Source organism: Callithrix jacchus, chromosome 13 (genome assembly GCF_049354715.1).
Source record: "Callithrix jacchus isolate 240 chromosome 13, calJac240_pri, whole genome shotgun sequence".
NCBI classification, from domain to species: Eukaryota; Metazoa; Chordata; class Mammalia; order Primates; family Cebidae; genus Callithrix; species Callithrix jacchus.
This window is the reverse complement of record NC_133514.1, coordinates 27,463,364-27,484,745: the sequence shown is the minus strand read 5'-3', so window position 1 is coordinate 27,484,745 and position 21,382 is coordinate 27,463,364. Positions and strand designations below refer to the sequence as shown.

The 21,382-nt window shown below is 33.4% G+C and overlaps 1 protein-coding gene across 1 annotated transcript in view; it reads right to left on the bottom strand.

Annotated features, from left to right (window-relative positions):
• Positions 1 to 21,382, bottom strand: part of SGCZ (sarcoglycan zeta) — a 1,232,742-nt gene that overhangs the window by 147,480 nt on the left and 1,063,880 nt on the right. Inside the window, exon 4 of the mRNA XM_002807483.6 lies at positions 7,971 to 8,058. Coding sequence (XP_002807529.4) covers positions 7,971 to 8,058 — 88 coding nt within the window. The remainder of the gene's footprint in view (positions 1 to 7,970; positions 8,059 to 21,382) is intronic.

Genomic DNA, 21,382 nt, shown 5'->3' with positions numbered 1-21,382 from the left:
CATTAGTGTCTTTGCTTCAAACATAATTCTCATTACACCCAAGTTACAAAGATTGAAAGTTCTAATTTCTAAAGAGTGCCATCCTTCTCCTGATGCCATGGGCATCTACTTCAACTTATAGTTTTCCCAAACTGATTAACACTAAATTAAATAATATGAATTAATTAACTCAATTAATTAATAATAATAATAATAATTAATTGAGTTAATTAATAATGAACTCAAAATCAACAATATATTTAATCATTTGAAATGTATATGCAATATTATACCTAAGTGTTTTGTTGATCTATCCTCCAAGATTTGAACAGCTCAGTTTACATCAAACATTCATTCTCATTAAATTGTCCCAGACTATTACAACATTCTCTAAGTTAAAAAAAAAAATGAGTCAATGACAAAAACCATAAATTTGGTACCTGAGAATAATCTGTAACCTTTTACTTTTTATATATCCTATACCATCTGCAGTCAATTAAATGATTCCCAGGTGTTCACTGTAATTGCTTTAATGCAAGATTACATGTCATTTTCAGGGTCTTTAAATATTTATTATAAAACCCTCATCTACATTTTTTTCTCCATTCATTTAGGAACAAAACATGCTTATGCTTAGCACTAACAAAAATAAGCTGATTGAATTTAAATGATTTTGTGGATTAAATTTCACAGAAAAAACTTTATAAGCCAAAACTTGATGAAAAAGTAGAAGCATAGCTAGGATGTTGATTTAATTGTGCTCATTTACCTTCTTCATTTTAAATTTGTGCACAAAATACGTGCTTATGCTGTATGGTTAAGATGTGAAAAAACCAAATCAGATAGCATTTTGTCAGGACAATCGAATATTGAGGAATGTAAGGACTGGGAGATTCACCAACTGACTCTCTTCTCCCAAGGTAAAAAGTAGTTTTTCATTTTTTAGACTTGGTACAGGAAAGAGCCATGGAGACAATCTAGCCAAACAGACTCATTTCATACACAAGTCAAGTATAGCCCAGATACTTGGCCATGTGTACAGAGTAGTACACACGCAGTGCTAACAACAACAACAAATCACAATCACTAACATATACACAGAGAGTGTTCCAGTACTTAATTACATATTAATGGATTTAATGTTCACATCTGCTGTATGAGGTGAATACTCATTTATGCCCACAGAAACCTGAAACGGATGCCTGGAGTAATAGCTGACAGTTGACATATCTGGGATTTAGTAGTCTCCAGAATCCATGCTATTAATTGGTGAGGTATATGTCCTTCCTAAAAATAGTTTCTGAAGATATCATGATTTCCACATGAAAATACTCCCAACAACATTTTGATATTTTGTGTGTGTCATATAATTGTCCTCATAATATTATTAGTGTAAATCTATACAGTCCTAGATGTTTTAATAATTTCAATTGAATGTACGTTCTGGTTTTCTTTTTTTCTTTTTTGGAGGATTTACTATAACAGCTCTTAATAACCAAAATTGCCTTTCTAGTAAACATGTTCTGTGTTTTATATGGTGCAATTTTGGAGTAACTTACATTTGTAAAACATGAATGAGTACTGGTAAAAATTAAAGGAATATAATGTTCCCTTAAACATATGTAGTTTTACAAATTGCATACATTACCAAGATTTTATTTCATCATGCTAAATAAATAGAAATTACTTTAAAGAATATATCCAGACTCAAATTATATTGAAGCATGTTGCATGAATTAAAATGCTGAGGTTTTAATCAGTCCTATGTATGTAGACTCAGAAATCTTTTTCTAAAAGGTGTCCTGAACCTAACTTTGCTTCCCAGTACTTTTCTTGCATCATTACTTCGGGCAAGTGAGTTTATATGGGTGTGTAAGAGTGTGTGTGTGTGTGTGTGTGTGTGTGTGAGAGAGAGAGAGAGAGAAAGAGAGAGAGAGAGAGAGAAACAGAAACAGAAACAGAAACAGAAACAGAGAGACAGAGAGACAGAGAGTCTGTCTCGCATGTCGGAGGATCTATTGAGGTGGACAGGGGCACATTGATCCAGTTAAGAGTTTTAGAGGGCCGGGCGCGGTGGCTCAAGCCTGTAATCCCAGCATTTTGGGAGGCCGAGGCGGGTGGATCACGAGGTCAAGATATCGAGACCATCCTGGTCAACATGGTGAAACCCCGTCTCTACTAAAGATACAAAAAATTAGCTGGGCATGGTGGCGCGTGCCTGTAATCCCAGCTACTCAGGAGGCTGAGGCAGGAGAATTGCCTGAACCCAGGAGGAGGAGGTTGCGGTGAGCCGAGATTGCACCATTTCACTCCAGCCTGGGTAACAAGAGCGAAACTCCATCTCAAAAAAAAAAAAAGAGTTTTAGAGAAGGTCTTCAGCTTTTTTTTTTTTAAAGGAATTTCATTAATATCCATTTCATAACCAGTCGTGTTAAATCAGAAATGAACAGGTTCATCCACAATCACTAACGTTTTGAGATCTTATTTCAACTGACCAATGGCAAACACAGGTCAAATTACACATCATTTAAAGTGTATTTAAAAGATACACACACTATGCCTTATAGGTAAGTCTAGATTTTATTTCTGAATTGAGTTAGGCCAATAAACATGCTCTGTTTCTTTGTCCCCCAATTACAACTATTTCTCATAACTGCCTTTTTGCCATGATGCCAGCATTCTTTAAAAAGCATTTTGTCAGAGAATTACTAGGCTCAATGCTTCTTTTGACGTAGAGTTGCAAAAAATACTGCACATTGTATCATCTAGATTTATCTTTATTAAACAAAATGTACATTTTGTCCAGTACATGAGAAAAACGTGTTTGTTTCTCATAAGCTCATATGCATTCTTTTAAAGTATAGTGGGATCATTTGGTTACATTTCCTTTTACACCTTTACTACCAGGAGTATCACTGTAGTTTAAACACTCTATAAGATAGAGATGCCTACCTATGAATAAATATTTACTGATAGAAACTTTAAATATATATGTATCTTTTTATAAACTTACATAGTTTAAAAAGGGAAGTTATTTCATAATATGGATGGTATTATTAATAGATATTGACTCAAAAAATACAAAAAAAAATTTTAATAAATTATTTACTTTCAGAATCCTAATGACTAATATAATCAATATATATATATACTTAATTTTGATTTTTTATGTGTGTAGATGATTAACACACTCTGAGAAAAGCAGATGACCAATCTTGATACCTTATCATCATCTCCACTCGCTGACTTCATAAACCTTCTTGGAAAAGGAAAGCAAGCACCTCAGACCTCTGAAGAAACCAGAGTCAACTCTACTGCAGAAGCTGTCTACAACAGTTTCTATTGTTAAGTGATGTTAATTGCTCAAAGTATAAAATATGAAAAAGAGAAACTCATAATAAATACAAATATTACTCTGTTTAATAGCTTGCAAATGACATTCTTTCTTATTAACATATAGTCAGGCTTATGTAAGGCTTAAGCTTTCAAGAATTACTTAGAAAAAGCAGAAAATGAGAAGTTAAAGATTGTAATTAAGATTTTTATATAATTTTGTTATTTCACTGAGTTTTGATAAGTAGAAATGAGAATATCAAAGATAAGTAAATGATTCTGACAATAATAGCAGGCCTTTCCTAGGTATTAATTCATTCTGAATTCATTCTTCCAAATTTATTGAGCATTAAACAGGAAGACTTATGATGAGATATGAGATCCTATTTAAAGCATAAGTTTGTGGTTTTAAGCACACTCTAAAACTAAAATTTCAGAACAATCACATTCAGCTTTTTAATACCCAATTAACTTTAATGTTTAATATAATATAGATATGGCATTGTGGAACTTCTTGCTTATGACATAGGACCCCATAGGTAGCCATGATGAGTATCTCAAAAGTCGTTGTGACTAAAATATTTAAATCGGAATGAGGGACGCTAACTAAATAAACAAAAACAAAAACAAAACCAAAGCTAGCTCCACCAGTTAAGATAAATCTTTTTCTAGTTTCTGAGTTTATCCTCCTTTCATTTTTATCCTTCAGCTACAGACTGATGGCATAGGCATATTAGAAAGAAAAATATTATATTAGGTTTAATAATATATGTTAAACCTAATATAATATTTTATCAAATATAAAATATATTTTGATAAAGCCCTTACTTTATCAAAAATAAAATATATTTGGTAATATAAGAAAAGGCAATCTATAGCTTAATAAAACCCATGTTGGCTAAGCTTTTTAAAAAAGAGATTATTTTATGGAAATCAACCTACACTTCATAAACTACTTATACAAGTAGTTCAAATATAGTCTGTTGAATATCAATTCAATGTCATTGCTAAATAAAATATAATTATTCTTATGATATTGTGGGAAAGATTATTATATTTTGAGTGAGCCAAATTACTACAGCATTAATTACCATTAGCAGTGTTGTAAACAAAGTCTATATCAAAACTGCATGATAATATTTTATTTACACTACAATAAACAAAAGATTTCTACTCTCTATCACATATTGTAGTAGTTTCCTGAGATAGTATAATAAACTTTACAAAGATGGTGCATAATTTACATCTTTTACCTACTTTTTTGAAAGAAAGTCATGAAAAATATCATATTATCAACATATATGAATATATAACATACCTAAAATCACATATTTTTTCACCTATAAAAGAAAAATAATGTTCTGCTAACAAAAACATAGTAATTATAGATTAAATAATAGAAAATTTTGACCTGGAGAATGATTCTGAGACTTGTTTAAGAAAGTTCTTGATTTTTCTTCAAGGTGTCTGACCTCTTGGGATGTTGTACTTTCTTTAACCACTTCTCAACAACAATCTCATTCCTCTCTTTCAGCTTTATTCTAAGAAGAGAAATTTGGAGGAAGAAATCTTGAGTTCATTAATCTCCTCCACTGTTATGAAGGTCATGAAAATTAGAATCCTAGACTTAATGAGGGAAATTGGATATTATCTGGTCAAATTCATAAAGCCTGGAACTTCATAAATTCACAAAAATATTTGTCAAATTGATTTTTCTTCCTAAAGCTTTAAAATACTTAGATTTAGTTTTTATTATGCTTGAGCAAGTGTATGTATAAAACATTTCACTTTTGCATTTATTGTATTAGAAATAATTTGATTTTAAATTCTGCCAGTGAGTCGGGATTAGAATTGGCACAGGGGTTGGCCTAATCAATGGACTTCATATATCCCTGTGAATTGAATTAGTAGGAAGCGAGGCCTGTGGAGAAAGAAAAAGTCAGGGTGCGAGATCAATGGATATTTGCTTTGCTGAAACTATGCACATAGATTTTTGAGGAAAAATGGTACAATGAGAATAAAATCTGGAAAAATATTCAAATTCCGTTATATTTTCAGAATTGACTATAGTAGTTTAAACTGATGCATTCTACTGATAGACCATAGAATTGTTTTACTTAGAAAATGAAGAGTAACTGAAATTCTTTTCCATAATTATTTGGTTTGTGTGGTAACTTTTTAAATATTCAAAATAGTATCATGACTATACTATAATCAAGGTCATATGCATAAACAAAAACTGAAAGAAAAAGAAAAGGAATTAAAAAGAGGGTTAGAGCAGCTACTTATATATTCTTATACAATTACAATTAGAGTCTTTAGAAATCAATTTTAATTTTCTACATTGCTTGATTCATTCAAGTATGTCTTCAAATACTACATAAAGGTAAATTTATTCTTACATGATTCAAGAGTTTCTGAACATTGGATACACAGTGTTGTGTTTTTTAACATACCTCTGCAACAGAATCATAATTCAACCTTAACTAATATCACACAGATACATTGAATAAAAAATCATGAGATTTCTCCTATAATATCACTGTATTTTTAACTTAAGTGATACCAATAATTATACTCACCATCATCACAATAATAAATTTAATATATAATTAACTACTATTTGTAGATACTGAAATCACCCTAATTCTTATAACAGCATTCAAAATGTGACATTATCCCCATTTTAGAGATGAGAAAACTGAGTGTCCAAAAGATTAACTGTTTTGCTGGCACCCAACCAACTACTAAGTAGCTCCCTATGGCATTGTTTCAAATATGAATACATTATCCCCCTTCACACAGGCCTAGTCTTTTTTGTTCTCTCTACATTCACTAAAATGTGCAAACCAGTATAAATACAAAAGTCATCAAAAATACACTCAAAGGACCAGGGTATTAAACAATTTTTAAGTATAAACGTATTTTTCTACACAATAAGGCTATGTCATTAACTTAATGATTTGTCACATTTAAAATTAAGTTTAACTTTTTTCTTTCTCCCTCTTGCTCTTGCTATTTTCTTCTATCTGGCAAATATCAATATAGCATTAAAATCAGTTTGGAAGGGTAACTGAAAATACAAGCAGACTATATTCTTTATTTCCTGCAGGAAAGCATGCAGTGAAATGCAAACAGTATCTGCGCTTCACATAAGCAAATGATTACTTTGCTCTACAGGCAGGAATTATGTAGCTACTTTGTCTGACAGTGGGCATGGGTATATATTCTTTGTGTACTTAATTTACATTCTGACATTTCTACTAAGAATTTTTTATATCAAGGACTGAAAGAAAAAGAAGGTTCTATCTGGCTGAAGAGTTCTCAACTTTAATAAAATTAGGATATGGAAAATCTACCCAGGTTAGGCCTGTTTGTATAGGCTTATGGTTTCTGCAGTTTCAACATAACAGGAGTGAATTAGCATGAATATTTAAGTGAATGGCCTTTGCTTCTGAATCAGTTCTGTACCGATACACATATTCCTTATATTTAATCTTGAATCTATTTGCTAATAGCACCCCTTTATAACTGATTTATCTCTAATTATCACAAAATATTATTAAGTTGTAGCAATTAAGAGATATGTAATAATAAACTCTTATGATGTAAAAGTAAAACAATTTTTACAAATAAAATAAAGTTATATGTTAAAAAATCCTCATATGCTAAAATGTTATCCTTTTGTTTTCATCAAAACAAATATAAAAAGTATTTCATACACCTACAAATGAAGTACACAGAAGCAAAATTCATGTTTCTAAATCTCACATTTCAAATATAACATTTTTGCAAAATTTAAATAGAAATATTGGAAATACATATTTGCATTTCAGTAATGACTAATTTCTCATTAAAATAGGAATATCTTAGTCCTCAAAATTATAATTTACTTTTCTCTTTCTCTCTCTCTTTCTTTTTCTCTCTCTATATGTATGTATAGATAGATATAGATATAAAGAGATACATAATGTTAATGTTAAGAAATTTCCCCCCAGAACCAATAGTGTTATAAAAATAATTCAGAATCTACATAAGTATCAAAACTTTAAATTACAAATTACTTCTTATTTGCCTTGTTATATTTTGATATAATATAAATATCTAAATTAAAGTATTTATTTGATATAAGAAAAAACTAATACTATACCATTAATTTATATTAACAAAACCTAAAGGCTATGAAACTTAAAATATAGATAATTTCAACATTAAATAAAAATAATTGATAAATGTTAATATTTATTATTCTCAACTCATGCAATTTCTCATTTATATAAGCAGATACTATTTATTAGAAAATATTTCCCCCTAAAAAAGGGATACATACACCTAATAATGATATATCATCTCATATGTTTAAGTTTATTAACTATATTAATATAACTACAAAAATATTTGCCACAAAAAATGGTGCATTTCATAATTCAAGAGTAATGACCAGCAAAATAAATGTAATTCAATCTCATGATAATATATTGACAAGAGTAATAACTACCAAATAGAAGGCACATAACTAACCTATGACATGTCAAATCATGTGCAAGAAAATTGGGCTGTAATGCGATCTTGAGTTACGTATCAGAGAAATAACACACTTCTACTTTTCTCTGTTAGAACATGCATCGTAGGAGCAACATTTACCCCAAAACACTCACCTACAGTCAGCTGTCCAGTTAACTGCCCCATGTGGTTTCTTGCATTCACTGTTACATTTCTGTCAGACTGTAAGACCAGTGGACTATCCTGGGAAACATGTATAAAATAAACAAATCAAATAGAAAATAGAAATATAGTCAGACTTACATAAAATTATATTGTATTTGTTTGGATATTATCAAAAATTTAATTTGTTTGCTCTATCTTAGAGAGTTAATGTCCCAAACATTGGCAGACAATGTAAAAAAATGAGATAATAATTACTCATAACAATTCTTGACAGCATATTTTCATTTTCATAAGTGGGTATTAACTATCAGATGCAAGCATTTCCAACTCTACTGATTGTTGTACATCAATGGTAGAATAACCCTTTTTCTTTTTCTCTCCCTGTGTCCCGCCTGTGCAGATATTCCAGAAGCTATCCCAATGGCAAAAGTCCCTTTATAAGTTTAAGTTGCAACTTTCAGATCTCAGCTTAAATGCCACCTCAAAACTGGCTCATCTAATCAGTATAACTACAAAGTCTTTCAGTCCCCAAATTCTCATTCTCCATTTGGTTTGTTTAAAGCACTTATCAAGAAGAATTTAATTTTATGTGTCTATTTGGGATTTTTTCGTTTTGTTTTTCTTGTTTACTTAATTTTGTCACAGAAGGAAAGATCCAGGGGCAGGAACCATGACAGCCATGTCTGTGCAGTTACATCAGTACTAAGCACACCGCTGAAGGAAAGAATTTATAAAGTGTTTACTGAGCAGATAAAAAAATCTGCAAAGTAAAATTGATACTATAGTATCTTATTTTTCAATCTCATGCGGAAATAATCTGTAAATCATGGAAGGATTTCTCGAGAAATTATACACAATATAAGATGTTTGTAAATCCTTTAGGACATATAACTCTGATTACCTGTTGACTTTTATCAGTAATTTAGCACTTAACAGTACAATTGTTTATTGAAAGACAACAGCACTGCCTTAACAACTCACTTATTAGGTTTTTGTCATACCTCCTTTAGACAAGTAACATCCAAATCCCTACATTCTAATTTTAATGTAGGGTGATCCTTTACAAATCTGCATTCATTTATCCAATAAATACTCATTGCATACTCACTATGTACAATACAACGTTCTAGAGTTGGGGACATTTCAGTGATCAAAATATAGAACAATACTTGCCCTCCTTGAGCTTACATTGTGGATAATGAAATACTATGAATATCTCCTCCAATACCATCCTCACCATCTAGGCAGTATGCCACGTCTATGTCAATGTCAATATACAAGTGCTTTCATATATAAGATATATTAAAACTCACAATATCAGGATTTGGAATTTATGATTTGGATAATATATATATATATATATATATATATATATATATATATATATGGCTTTTTGCTAAAGCTGTTTGGTATCTCTTCTGGCTACATGTAAAGCACTGAGCAAAGATAAACACATAGATATATGCACATATTTTCTTTTAAAGGTAGATTTTACTGGTATGACTAAACTAAGATGATTTTTAAAAGTAACTTCCTACATTTTGAATATACACTTACTTTGTAAAATTAAACATAGCTGTAACAAAACTACTAAAGTTAACATCATTTTCTGCCTGTCTCATATTACAACTCAGCTGTGTCAGCCTTATATCGAAAGTTTTATTTCTGCAGTTTTAAAAGAAGTCAGTCTAGTTTTTTACCCATAGATGTAATTATGCTGCAGAAATTTATCTCATAAAAGATATAAAATATTTTAAATTAATTATATCATCCTAATCAAGTGATATGTCTGAAATCATCCTATTCAAGTGATATGTCCAAATCCTGTTTAAAATATAGTTCATGTACTAAAGATTGTCTGCAAACACCTATCTTATACCCAATGAGAATACTGCTTTCTCTTGATAATGACATAAAGATGATGGTTCATACAGGAACACACACATGCACACACACACACACACACACACACACCACACACACACAATTCTATTCAATCTTGGAAAAATTCAACCTAAGTACTTTAAAAAAAAGTGTTGGATTACCCACATTTGAATATTTGAATGTAAGAAACAAGAAAAGTGTATGAAACATCTTCCAGTTCAAAAAACTGCAAAAAAACTATAGGTCAAATTTACATTTGTTTTATTTCAATATTTGTATGGTTTAGCATATATGAGTTTGGTTTAGAGTTTTAAAATATGTGACACTATATGATTTTATCTGAGTTACTGGACATATTACACATAAATTTCTGTGAACAGTAGAGTAAAACAGCATAACCATATGTAAATATAATATATAGAGTATGTAAATGTATTATAGGAATTATTGCTTTATTAAACATGTTAAGATAAAAAATCAGGTTGAGAAGGCAATGGATATTTTACTTAAAAGAGAAATAGACTTGGTAGAATTGAAGGTTTAGGCTGGACATGGCGGCTTGTGCTATAATCTCAGACCTCTGAGAGGCCAAAGCAGGGGATTACCTGAGGCCAGGAGTTCGAGAGCAGCCTGGCCAACATGGCGAAACCTGATCTCTACTAAAAATACAAAACATTAGCCAGGCGTGATGGTGGGCACCTGTATGCCAGCTACTAGGGAGGCTGAGGCAGAAGAATCCCTTGAAGCTGGGAGGCAGAGGCTGCAGTAAGCCAAAATTACAGCACTGCATGCCAGCCTGGGTGACAGAGCAAAACTCTGTCTCAAAAAAATAAAAAAAGGAAAGAACTGAAAGTTCAGTTGGTCTGCATCTTTATTTGCAACATAGCAATCTCCTTTTTCTCTAACCATAGAGATCTTGTTGAAGTTCTGTCTCTAGCACTCTTTGCTTTTCTTCATATAATTTTACAAAAGTTATTTTCATAATTAAATTTTTATATGTAGATTAAAATTTCACTGTGATAGCACCAATAATTCTTTTACTTAGTAGAACCATAAAGATATAGCTCTCAGAGGCAATGAGTAATTCTCTGCACTGTGTTCCTATGAACATCAATATAATATTATGCTATACTCATTTATTATAAGGTGATCAAATGAGTTGAACCAAAACCAAGTATCCATTTTTGATAAATAAAATTTGGTGGCTGAAAGAGCATCATTTCTATCCACAAATCACATAATCGTTTCTGTATTTTATGTCAGTACCATGATATCTTTGAGGACTAAACCCATTGCTCATGCATTTCAGGTTTAACACGACCTTTTGCATGCTATCTACTCAGTACTAATTAAAACACACATATGCAATACAATATGTACAATAATGAAAAATCTTTCGGTCATTTAAGGGAGATTCAATCCTAAGCAATTCATAAATCTTATGTCAAATATATGTTAGTGAGAACCAGCACCAACATACCACCTCTTACAAAAAAAAAAGACATTTAAGAAAAATTTTCCCTTAATAAAGAATTGAATACATCTTAGATTTTATGTATTCTTTCTCATGTTTGTTTCTCCAAAGGTCTCTATATGAGAAAATGAGAAAATAATTGACACTAATATTTTACTCCATTCCACTGTCTTGTTTATATCTTCTATATTATACTCCTATGTTCTAAAATTTTGAAAGCTAGTAAGTTTTTAATATATTTAAATAGACATAGTAGTACTCTCTTATACTTTATTCTTGCTGACAACAAAAAGGAGAGAAATCTATTTTGGTGATATTTTCTCATGGAGTAGGAATAACATATTTAAGTTCTGTAATAGGAAGAAAGTAGTTAATACATTATTCAGCATGGTATACTAGTATAAACATCTTTTTCTGGAAGAAGAAAATCTTTATCTTCAGATTCAAATATTTTTTCTCCAAGCTAATAAATCCCCCATAACAGAAGTAAGGGACCTCATGGTTTTCTGTAGCCCTGAACTGAACTTGGCTGTAGCTCTAGAGAGAACATAGTGGCCTTATGTCACTCTTTAGACAAAGCAGTGAGAAAGGCAATGGGACTATTAGGTGGAGCTGAGAGGCTCTACTTACAATTCTATTACACACACATTCTTCATGCCAAGGGTGTGGCTGCAATCTTCTAATTTTTTTATTGTACTTTAGGTTCTGGGGTCTATGCAGGATCATGCAGGATTGTTGCATAGGTACATACACGGTAATGTGGTTTGCTGCCTCCATCCCACCTCACCTTTATCTGGCATTTCTGCCCATGTTATCCCTCTGCAACCTCCCCACCCACCCTCCTGCTTCATTCCCCTGGCCCCTGCCAACAGGCCAGTGTGTGATATTCCCTTCCCTGCATCCATGTGTTCTTATTGTTCATCACCTGCCTATGAGTGAGAACATGTGGTGTTTGATTTTCTGTTCTTTTGTCAGTTTGCTGAGAATGATGATTTCCAGATTCATCCCTGTCCCTACAAAGGACACAAACTCTTCGCTTTTTTATGGCTGCATAGTATTCCATGGTGTATATGTGCCACATTTTCCTTGTTCAGTCTATCATTAATGGGTATTTGGGTTGGTTCCTTGTTTTTGCTATTGTTAACAGTGATGCAATTAACATACCTATGCATGTGTCTTTATAATAGAAAGATTTATGATTCTTTGGGTATATACCCAGTAATCGAATTGCTGGGTCAAATGGAATTTCTATTTCTAGGTCCTTGAGGAAGCACCACACTGTCTTCCACATGATTGAACTAATTTACACTCCCACCAACAGTGTAAAAGTGTTCCTATTTCTCCACATCCTCTCCAGAATTTGTCTCCAGATTTTTTAATGATCGCCATTCTAACTGATGTGAGGTGGTGTCTCAATGTGGTTTTGATTTGCATTTTTATAACAGCCAGTGATGATGAGTATTTTGCACATGTTTGTTGGCTTCATATATGTCTTCTTTTGAAAAGTGTCTGTTCATATCCTTCACCCACTTTTGGATGGGGTTGTTTAGTTTTTTCTTGTAAATCTGTTTTAGTTCTTTGTAGATTCTGGATATCAGCGCTTTGTCAGTTGGATAGATTGCAAAAATTTTTTCCCATTCTATTGGTTGCCAGTTCACTCTAATGATTGTTTCTTTTGCTGTACAGAAGCTCTGGAGCTTAATTAGGTCCCATTTGTCTATTTTGGCTTTTGTTGCTAATGCTTTTGGTGTTATAGTCACGAAGTCCTTGCCTATGCCTATGTTCTCAATGGTTTTGCCTACGTTTTCTACTACTGTTTTTATGGTGTTAGGTCTTATGTTTAAGTCTTTAATCCATCTGGAGTTAATTTTAGTGTAAGATGTCAGGAAGGGGTCCAGTTTCTGCCTTCTGCCCTTGGCTAGCCAGTCTTCTCAACGCCATTTATTAAACAGGGAATCCTTTCCTCATTGCTTGTTTTTGTCAGGTTTGTCAAAGATCAGATGGTTGTAGGTGTGTGGCATTGCCGCCAAGGTGTATGTTCTGTTCCATTGGTCTATATCTCTGTTTTGGTACCAGTATTATGCTGTTTTCATTACTGTATCCTTGTAGTATAGTTTGAAATCAGGTAGTGTGATGCCTCTGGCTTTGTTCCTTTTGCTTAGGATTGTCTTGGCTCCGCAGGCTCTCTTTTGGTTCCATATGAAGTTTAAGGTGGTTTTTTCCAGTTCTGTGAAGAAGGTCATTGGTATCTTGATGGAAATAGCATTGAATCTATAAATTACTTTGGCCAGTATGGACATTTTCACAATATTGATTCTTCCTAACCATGAGGATGGAATGTTTCTCCATCTGTTTGTGTTCTCTCTTACTTCATTGAGCAGTGGTTTGTAGTTCTCCTTGAAGAGTTCCTTTACATGTTTTGCTAGTTATATTCCTAAGTTTTTAATTCTCTTTGTAGCAATTGTGAATGGAAGTTCACTCATGATTTGTTCTCTGTTTGTTTGTTATTGGTGTATAGGAATGATTGTGATTTCTGCACATTGATTTTGTATCCTGAGACTTTGCTGAAGTTGCTTATCAGTTTCAGAAGATTTTGGGCTGTCACAATGGGGTCTTCTAAATATGCAATCATGTCATCTGCAAATAGAGACAATTTGACTTCCTCTTTTCCTAATTGAATACCCTTTATTTCTTTTACTTGCCTGACTGCTTTGGCTAGAACTTCCAATACTACATTGAATAGGAGTGGTGAGAGAGGGCATCCTGTCTAGTGCCAGATTTCAAAGGGAATGCTTCCAGATTTTGCCCATTCAGTATGATACTGGCTGTGGGTTTGTCATAAATAGCTTTTATTATTTTGAGATACAGTCCTTCGATACTTGGTTTATTAAGAGTTTTTAGCATAAATGGCTGTTGAATTTTGTCAAAGGCCTTTTCTGCATCTATTGAGATAATGATGTGGTTTTTGTCTTTGGTTCTGTTTATGTGGTGGATTACATTTACAGTCTTGCGTATGTTGAACCAGCCTTGCATCACCAGGATGAAGCCTACTTGATCATGATGGGTAAGTTTTTAATGTGCTGTTGCAATGAGCTTGCCAGTATTTTATTGAAGATTTTTGCATCTATGTTCATCAGCGATATTGGCTTGACATTTTCTTTTTTTTTGTTGAGTCTCTGCTGGGTTTTTCTATCAGGATGATGTTGGTCTCATAAAATGATTTGGGAAGGAGTCCCTCTTTTGGGATTGTTTGGAATAGTTTCAGAAGGAGTAGTACCAGTTCCTCTTTGTAGGTCTGGTAGAATTTGGCTGTGAACCTGTCTGGACCTGGACTTTTTTTGGTTGGTAGGCTATTAATTGCTGCCTCAACTTCAGCCCTTGTAATTGTTATAGAAATATGATGAAATCTGTTCTTCTCATTTTAATTTTTTTGTGATAGGATATGCATATTACCAATGGAAAAACTTTAAAAAATTTTCTACTGCCTTCACTTTATTTATCACAAATATTTACTGAGTGCTTGTAATATATTCGGCTTTCTGCTATCCACTGGGTGCAAAAGAGAAGGAAAAAGGAGACAGACTTCTTTCTTTTTGGGAATTCACAATCTTGTAGCCAGACAGACAATGAACCAGATAATTACCAATCATATCAACAGAGAATATTAATAGTAGCAGGCTGGTGTGATAGAAATTTCTTGAAAAAAGCATTAGTAATACTGATGAGAAGATATGGGTATTTTAGTTAAGAATTTAGCTTCAAATATTCATATCTCCAGCTTAACTGTTATGTTAAGTCGTGGTGAAATAGCAGTAGTATAAGCAACAACCAACATTTACTGGCCCCTTTCAATGCCAGACACTGCTCTAAACTAAATATCTTACATATATGAGTTCGTCTACTTATGAAACTTACAATAAAATCATCCAGGAAGAATCAAGACAGTAACACGGTTGTAAGCCACACAAGGGACCCTGATTGTTTGAGACCAAGTCCTGACACTGCCAAAGGCTGACTTGGCAAGTCACTCCACGTTTCTGTACCATACTTTCTTCATATGCAAAATAGAGGTCACAGGATATAATCTGTGGGCTTGTTATAAGGATGAAGTGAGACAATATATGCAAAATGCACAGAACAGGGTCTACTCTCTTGACAGCAGTGTCTGCTTTTATTATTTATTCCACATTTTAACTGCAGTGTTTTACTACTAATAATGCTGAATACCATCACTCTTGTTTCACAAATAAACAAACTATAGTACAGAAAAATTAAGGCACTTGCTTGAAATGACACAGCTAAAAAAGGTAACAGACAATGTTGGAACTCCCCAATTTTGTTTCAAATATGCCCTGTCAACCACTAGGAAGTACTGTTTTTTGGGGGGCTCATTCAATTTTAGGATTTCTCAACTGTCAAACCAATATAAAAAGTAAGAAATTGAATTGAACAAAATACACTTTAAAATTTCTTTAAGCATTTTGATCTCTAAAAGGACCATCGTATACACACTTACACAAACACAAAAAGAGTAAGATACAACCTCTACTTTGCTGCTATCATCCAGGTTTTGGTAGCATAGTCTTGTTCATTTTGTTTCATTTTGTTTTCTCAGATTCTAAATGAGGAGTGTATGCTATAAATTGTCATCTGCCTACACAGTTTAGAAAGTATTGCCTACGCAAATCTCCCTACTTGCTATTCTGAAGGAACATCATTAGTGACCTATTTTGTTCAGTGTAGGTGATGTGAATTTGGTATGTTGTTATTTGAGTTTATATAGTTTAAAAGATAAATTTTATTTTCTTCAATGGTGGAAATGTAGAATTTGCCAACAAACTTACATTATCCTCAGATCCTCTAACCTTCCTATTCAATCAGCTGTGTCTGAAATATTTCTTAATTTGTTAATATTAATACATTTTTCCTGTTTGCTTTTCCCATGTCTACTTGTATAGTAGATTAAAAACTCACATTTCAATAACCACTTTCTCCTCACATTGATTTTTCACACCCAGTGTTATTTAAAAACACTTTAAAAACCTATTGGTATACTTGAATGAAAACAAAACATTGATTCCTCACTCTCAGCGTGAAACAAATTCATGTTCACAACATGTAAGGTTCTTCACAATGTGACCCAATTCTACTTTTCTATGTCTACTTCACTTCATTCCCATCATGTAAGAGTAAGCCAAATTTCCCATTTTTCTCAACTATATACTACCTCTATTTATTTTCACCTTCGGTTTCTCAGGCCAGAAATTCTTATCCATGTCTCTTTATCCAGAACAGTTACATACATTTTTCAAGTCCAGGTCGAAGTCCTGTCCTCCGTAAAGACTTCCTAATCCTCCAGTGTTGAAATTCAAATCCCAATCTTCAGGTCCTCAGTCAGTGTTGATGTCTATTCCAGTACTGGTTGCAGGCTTTTTGTCTTATTATGTTTTAATCATTCATGTGATTTGTAACCTCCATTTAACTGAACTGTCCTGAAAACATAGTATGCTGTCAATTTCTTTTTTCATACAGTCTTTTAAAAATATAGTTTGTGTCATGCTTGACATACAGTTGATGTTCAATAATGCATGTTGAGTGAATGAACTGAATTGAGCACATTTTGATATAATGTGCCCAGGCTACATGTGTTCATCTGGATTTGTGTTCAGATCACACAATTTTAGGAAGCTACTGTTCCTCTTCTTTCTTTTTTTCTTCTTCCTCCTTCTCTTCCTTATTCCTCATCCTCATTCTTCTTCTTCTTCCCCAGAGCAAGGATAATAAACATTCACTTCAGTGAAACAAGTCATATCAAATTATTATTTGACGGTTATACATCATCCCTGTGCCCAGGAAGATACCTCATTTCTTTCCTTAATATTTGACCCACTTAAGCTGCAAAACAAGTGCTTATTCTTTGAAATAAAAAGTAAAAATTCTTTTTATACTTGAAAGTCATTTCCTTCAGATGCAAATAATTATTGAAATTTTTATTTTAAAGGAAGAAGTGCTTATTATGAAAATAAACATATCTAGATCTGTTAAGCTGACTTCCTCAAATTGTGTTCACATTTTTGAAAGTATATTGAATTTTAACTTGAATGTGAAGTAATGTAGAAGAGAGATATTATCTATTTATTGATCAATTTTCATGCATTTCTACTCTAATACTATTGTTGGAAATTCCCTACTTTGGATTACTCTCTTTTATAAATTATCTAGTCATGGAGGCCACTACTAGGATTCTCTTCTGAGAATGCTCTGAGTTTTCATTGTCATTCTGGCTCCTGTCTGCCTCTTTAAAGCTATAGAGCAATCAGAGTAGTCTCTTTCCTGAAGCTCTCTCTTTCTCCCAACTGTTAATACTGATGATATTGATGGGTCTGCATCCAGAATGATGCTGCAGGAAGCAGTTTTACACATGACAGTCCATTTACAGGAACTCTGGGGTAATCTGTCACTTCCTGTATCAGTCAAAATGCTCCAACTCAACCTTCAGCCATGGGTGGGCGTAAGAAATGAATGCTTCTAGGCTCATCATCCTAAAAGGGAATAGTGCTATTTCTACCTAAAGTAACAAAGATCCAGAGAAATGAGACACTGCTGTTGCTTTAGTCAGATAGCAGAAAATTCCCAAAGATGCCTCTTCTCTTCCTCTCAAGCAACATTTGCAGCAACTGGGAGATATCTTCCTCTTAGCACTTCTAGGTTGGGCTGCCACTTTTCCTCCCCATCTACCTCTTCAGTTGTTCTTGAGGGTAACCTTGCCCTCACACCAGCCCCAGAATTCCAACCACTCTGAGTGTTGCCACTGTCTGTCAAGCCAGTATGTTCACTATAAGAGCATGGCTGAGGTGCAACCCAATTAATGATGTCAGAGAGACTGTGTGTCAACAAAGTAGAATGTAAATATTGTGTCTTATTTTGGTGAACAGAAAGAAACATAGAGCACATGCGACAATCTATGTAGAGCAGTGGACAATCTGCATACTTAAAGCAAATGGCTAAGGCAAATAAGTGGTTTTCTGCAACTGGATGAATGGTTTAGCCAATTTCTATGCCCGAAAAAGTCAAATTTTAAAGGAATTAATTATTTTAAACCATTTATTTAAATGGATCAAGGAAATAATTAAGTTTTCTAGAATGGAACTACCCAGTGGTGAGTTGTTAGATTTTTCAAACCAAGCACTGTACAAACATTTTTCCCACTTCTCTTTTAATAAAATGCTAGTTCATTTCTGTAGTACTGCACTCTTATGGCTTAGAAAAAAACAAGGAATGAGTTGTGTAAAAGGCTTGTGAAACTTTTGAAACTACTGGCTACCATGGTGTTAATTCAGTAACTATTAATGACAATGGTAATGATGATAGTGTGTGTGTGTGTGTGTGTGTGTGTGTGACAGAGAATATCCCAGATGTGTATTTGTGTATCAGTATCACAAATGAGGAAAACTAGAAAGTAAGCAGGGAACTAAGCCTCTATTAAATTGGTTTTCTTTTATCTTGGTGGGAATTGGTACTGTACAAAGAAAAAGAGGCCTTTGCATTCTAAAATTTTAAAATGACAACATATTTAAAAAAGAAATTCACCCGTCTCAGATAAGTTGGATATATTTTCCAATAAATCTCTAACTTGAAGTAGGACAAAGAAACAGAAAACTTAAGAGAAAAAGTGTCTTTGGGATTATTTTCCACAAAATATTTTCACTTATGATAATTACATTTGTACTAGTTGAAAAAAACTCTCTTTTTTTCCTTCTAAAATCTGTTTGGATCATAAGGGGCTTCAAATATCTGAAAGCATTAGGACATATTTAGTTGACTGTGTGTGCATTTATGCTGTAACTTAATTTCTGTAGACATAGATGAGAAAAACCAGAAATATAATAATTATGAAAAATATGTTTCTATAATTACGACAAATATGTTTCTATAATTACACATGATAATGGAATTACAAGATATAAACAATGGGTTATAAACTCAAATAAGTGCAAGGTTATAGTAAATATGGTTAGTTTTGTGTCAATTAGACTGAACAGGGGTGTCCAAATACTTAAACATTGAGTGTATCTGTGATGGTGTTTCTCAATGAGATTAACATTTGAATCAATAGTCCCATTCAAGCACATTTTCTTCCCCAAAGTAGCTGGACCTAAATAGAACAAAGGGGCAGAGTAAGAGAGAATTCACTCTCTCTGCCTGACTGTCTTCAAGCTGGCACATGAGTCTTCTGCTTTTGGATTCAGACTAGGACTGGAACTTACACCATCGGCACTTTCGATTTTCAGGTCTTCATGTTTGGATTAGCATGATACCATCAGCTTTCCTGGGCTTCCAACTGTATAACTACAGATCCTGAGGTTTCTCATCCTCCCTAACCATTTAAGTCAATTCTTTATAATAAATCTATTTATTTATTGGTTTTGTTTTCCTAGAAAACCCAGACTAATATCGCATCCATATTATTTACTAAAGGAACATAGTAAAAACATGTATAAATGCTAAGCAACAAGGAGACTCTGCAAGTAACAATTGTTGTGTTTGCATGAGACATTATCTATGATTTTGTATGCTTTGAAGCACTTTGTTAATTGTGATTATAACTTAGCTATACATGATAAGGCTATACTGCAGGAAAATAATTAGAGATAATCTCTCTTTCAACTTTTACAGTCATTACTTTAAAGATCTGTAGCAATTCTTATCCTTTTCTTCCACAAGGAAATAAATGGAGGGTGGGAGAGAATGTTCCTGAGGTTACTGTTTCAAAGGACTGGAGCGATTTCAAACTTATGACATATTTTCTACGCTAATGTAAGATAAGCCAAGCCCCTTAGCCTCATTACAGAAAAATCTACTGATGGCAATATTTCGAGCCAGGATAAATATAAATATGTCTAGCTATATCAAAGGAGTAACTATAACATATGTGGTGGGCAAACATTCAGATTATTTCAGACCAAATAGCACAAGATACAACTGAGAAGATGACTCCAACCCAATGCTTACAAATCAATAATGTGTACACAAATTTTCTGAAGATCTGTCTAAATGGAGACCTGTGTTGAAGCCTCAGATTCTGCATTTCAAGTGAGCTTCCAGGTTGTGCCTATAAAGCTGGTCTGTAGATCACTCCTTGAGTAGAATAACTCTAACAGTCCAGCTGAATACAGGACTAGAGATGGACTTCCAAAAAGCTTCCAGTCAGAATCTTTATATCCAGAGTGTGGCTCCAAATCATGAATCAAGTAGAAAATTGCAATGTTGCAAAAAAAAATTTTTGAACTATTTCCCACGGTATAAGAAGTCCATGTCAAACCTGCAAATCTATACATCAGAATGTTTGCCTTCCACATCCCAACTTCCATGGAAAACACTGCTCACAAAATATGTCCACTTCTCTTCTTTATGGCAATACTGCACTTAAGCAACATTATCTAATCTTTTTTTGTAGGCAGGCATAATCATACAACCATGTTATAATCAGTGGAATGTGGGCAGAAGTGATAAAGGTAATCTGTACGCTTATCTGAGGCCCTAGAGTGATATGGAACTACACATGGAAAGAAGATGGGTCTGCTTATATCTGCATGGATCAGAGCCACCAGTCCTACAATAACATGGGATTATGGGGTGAGAGATAATAATTTTTGTATCTGAGTTAACCCTGTGGATGCCAGAGTCATGTGTTATTAGAATTGGCCTGTCCTGATAGAACAGCTCTTGCTCTCTTCTATAGGGAGTTACATGTCTCAGCACTACTTTGCACCCAAAGCTCCTTCCCTGTAGTGCCCTGACAAGTTTTCTTCCTTGTCTTAAGTTGGTTACATACTCCCCATCCTTTAATCATGTTGACTTTTCTTATAACTCTGATGTATCATCAGATAATTATTAAGCTAGAAATGTATATGTTAAATGACATTCTCAGGCCAAGCATGGTGGCTCAAGTCTGTGATCCCAGCAGTTTGGGAGGCTGAGTCGAGTGGATCGTCTGAGGTTAGGAGTTCAAGACCAGCCTGGCCAACATGGCAAAGTCCCATC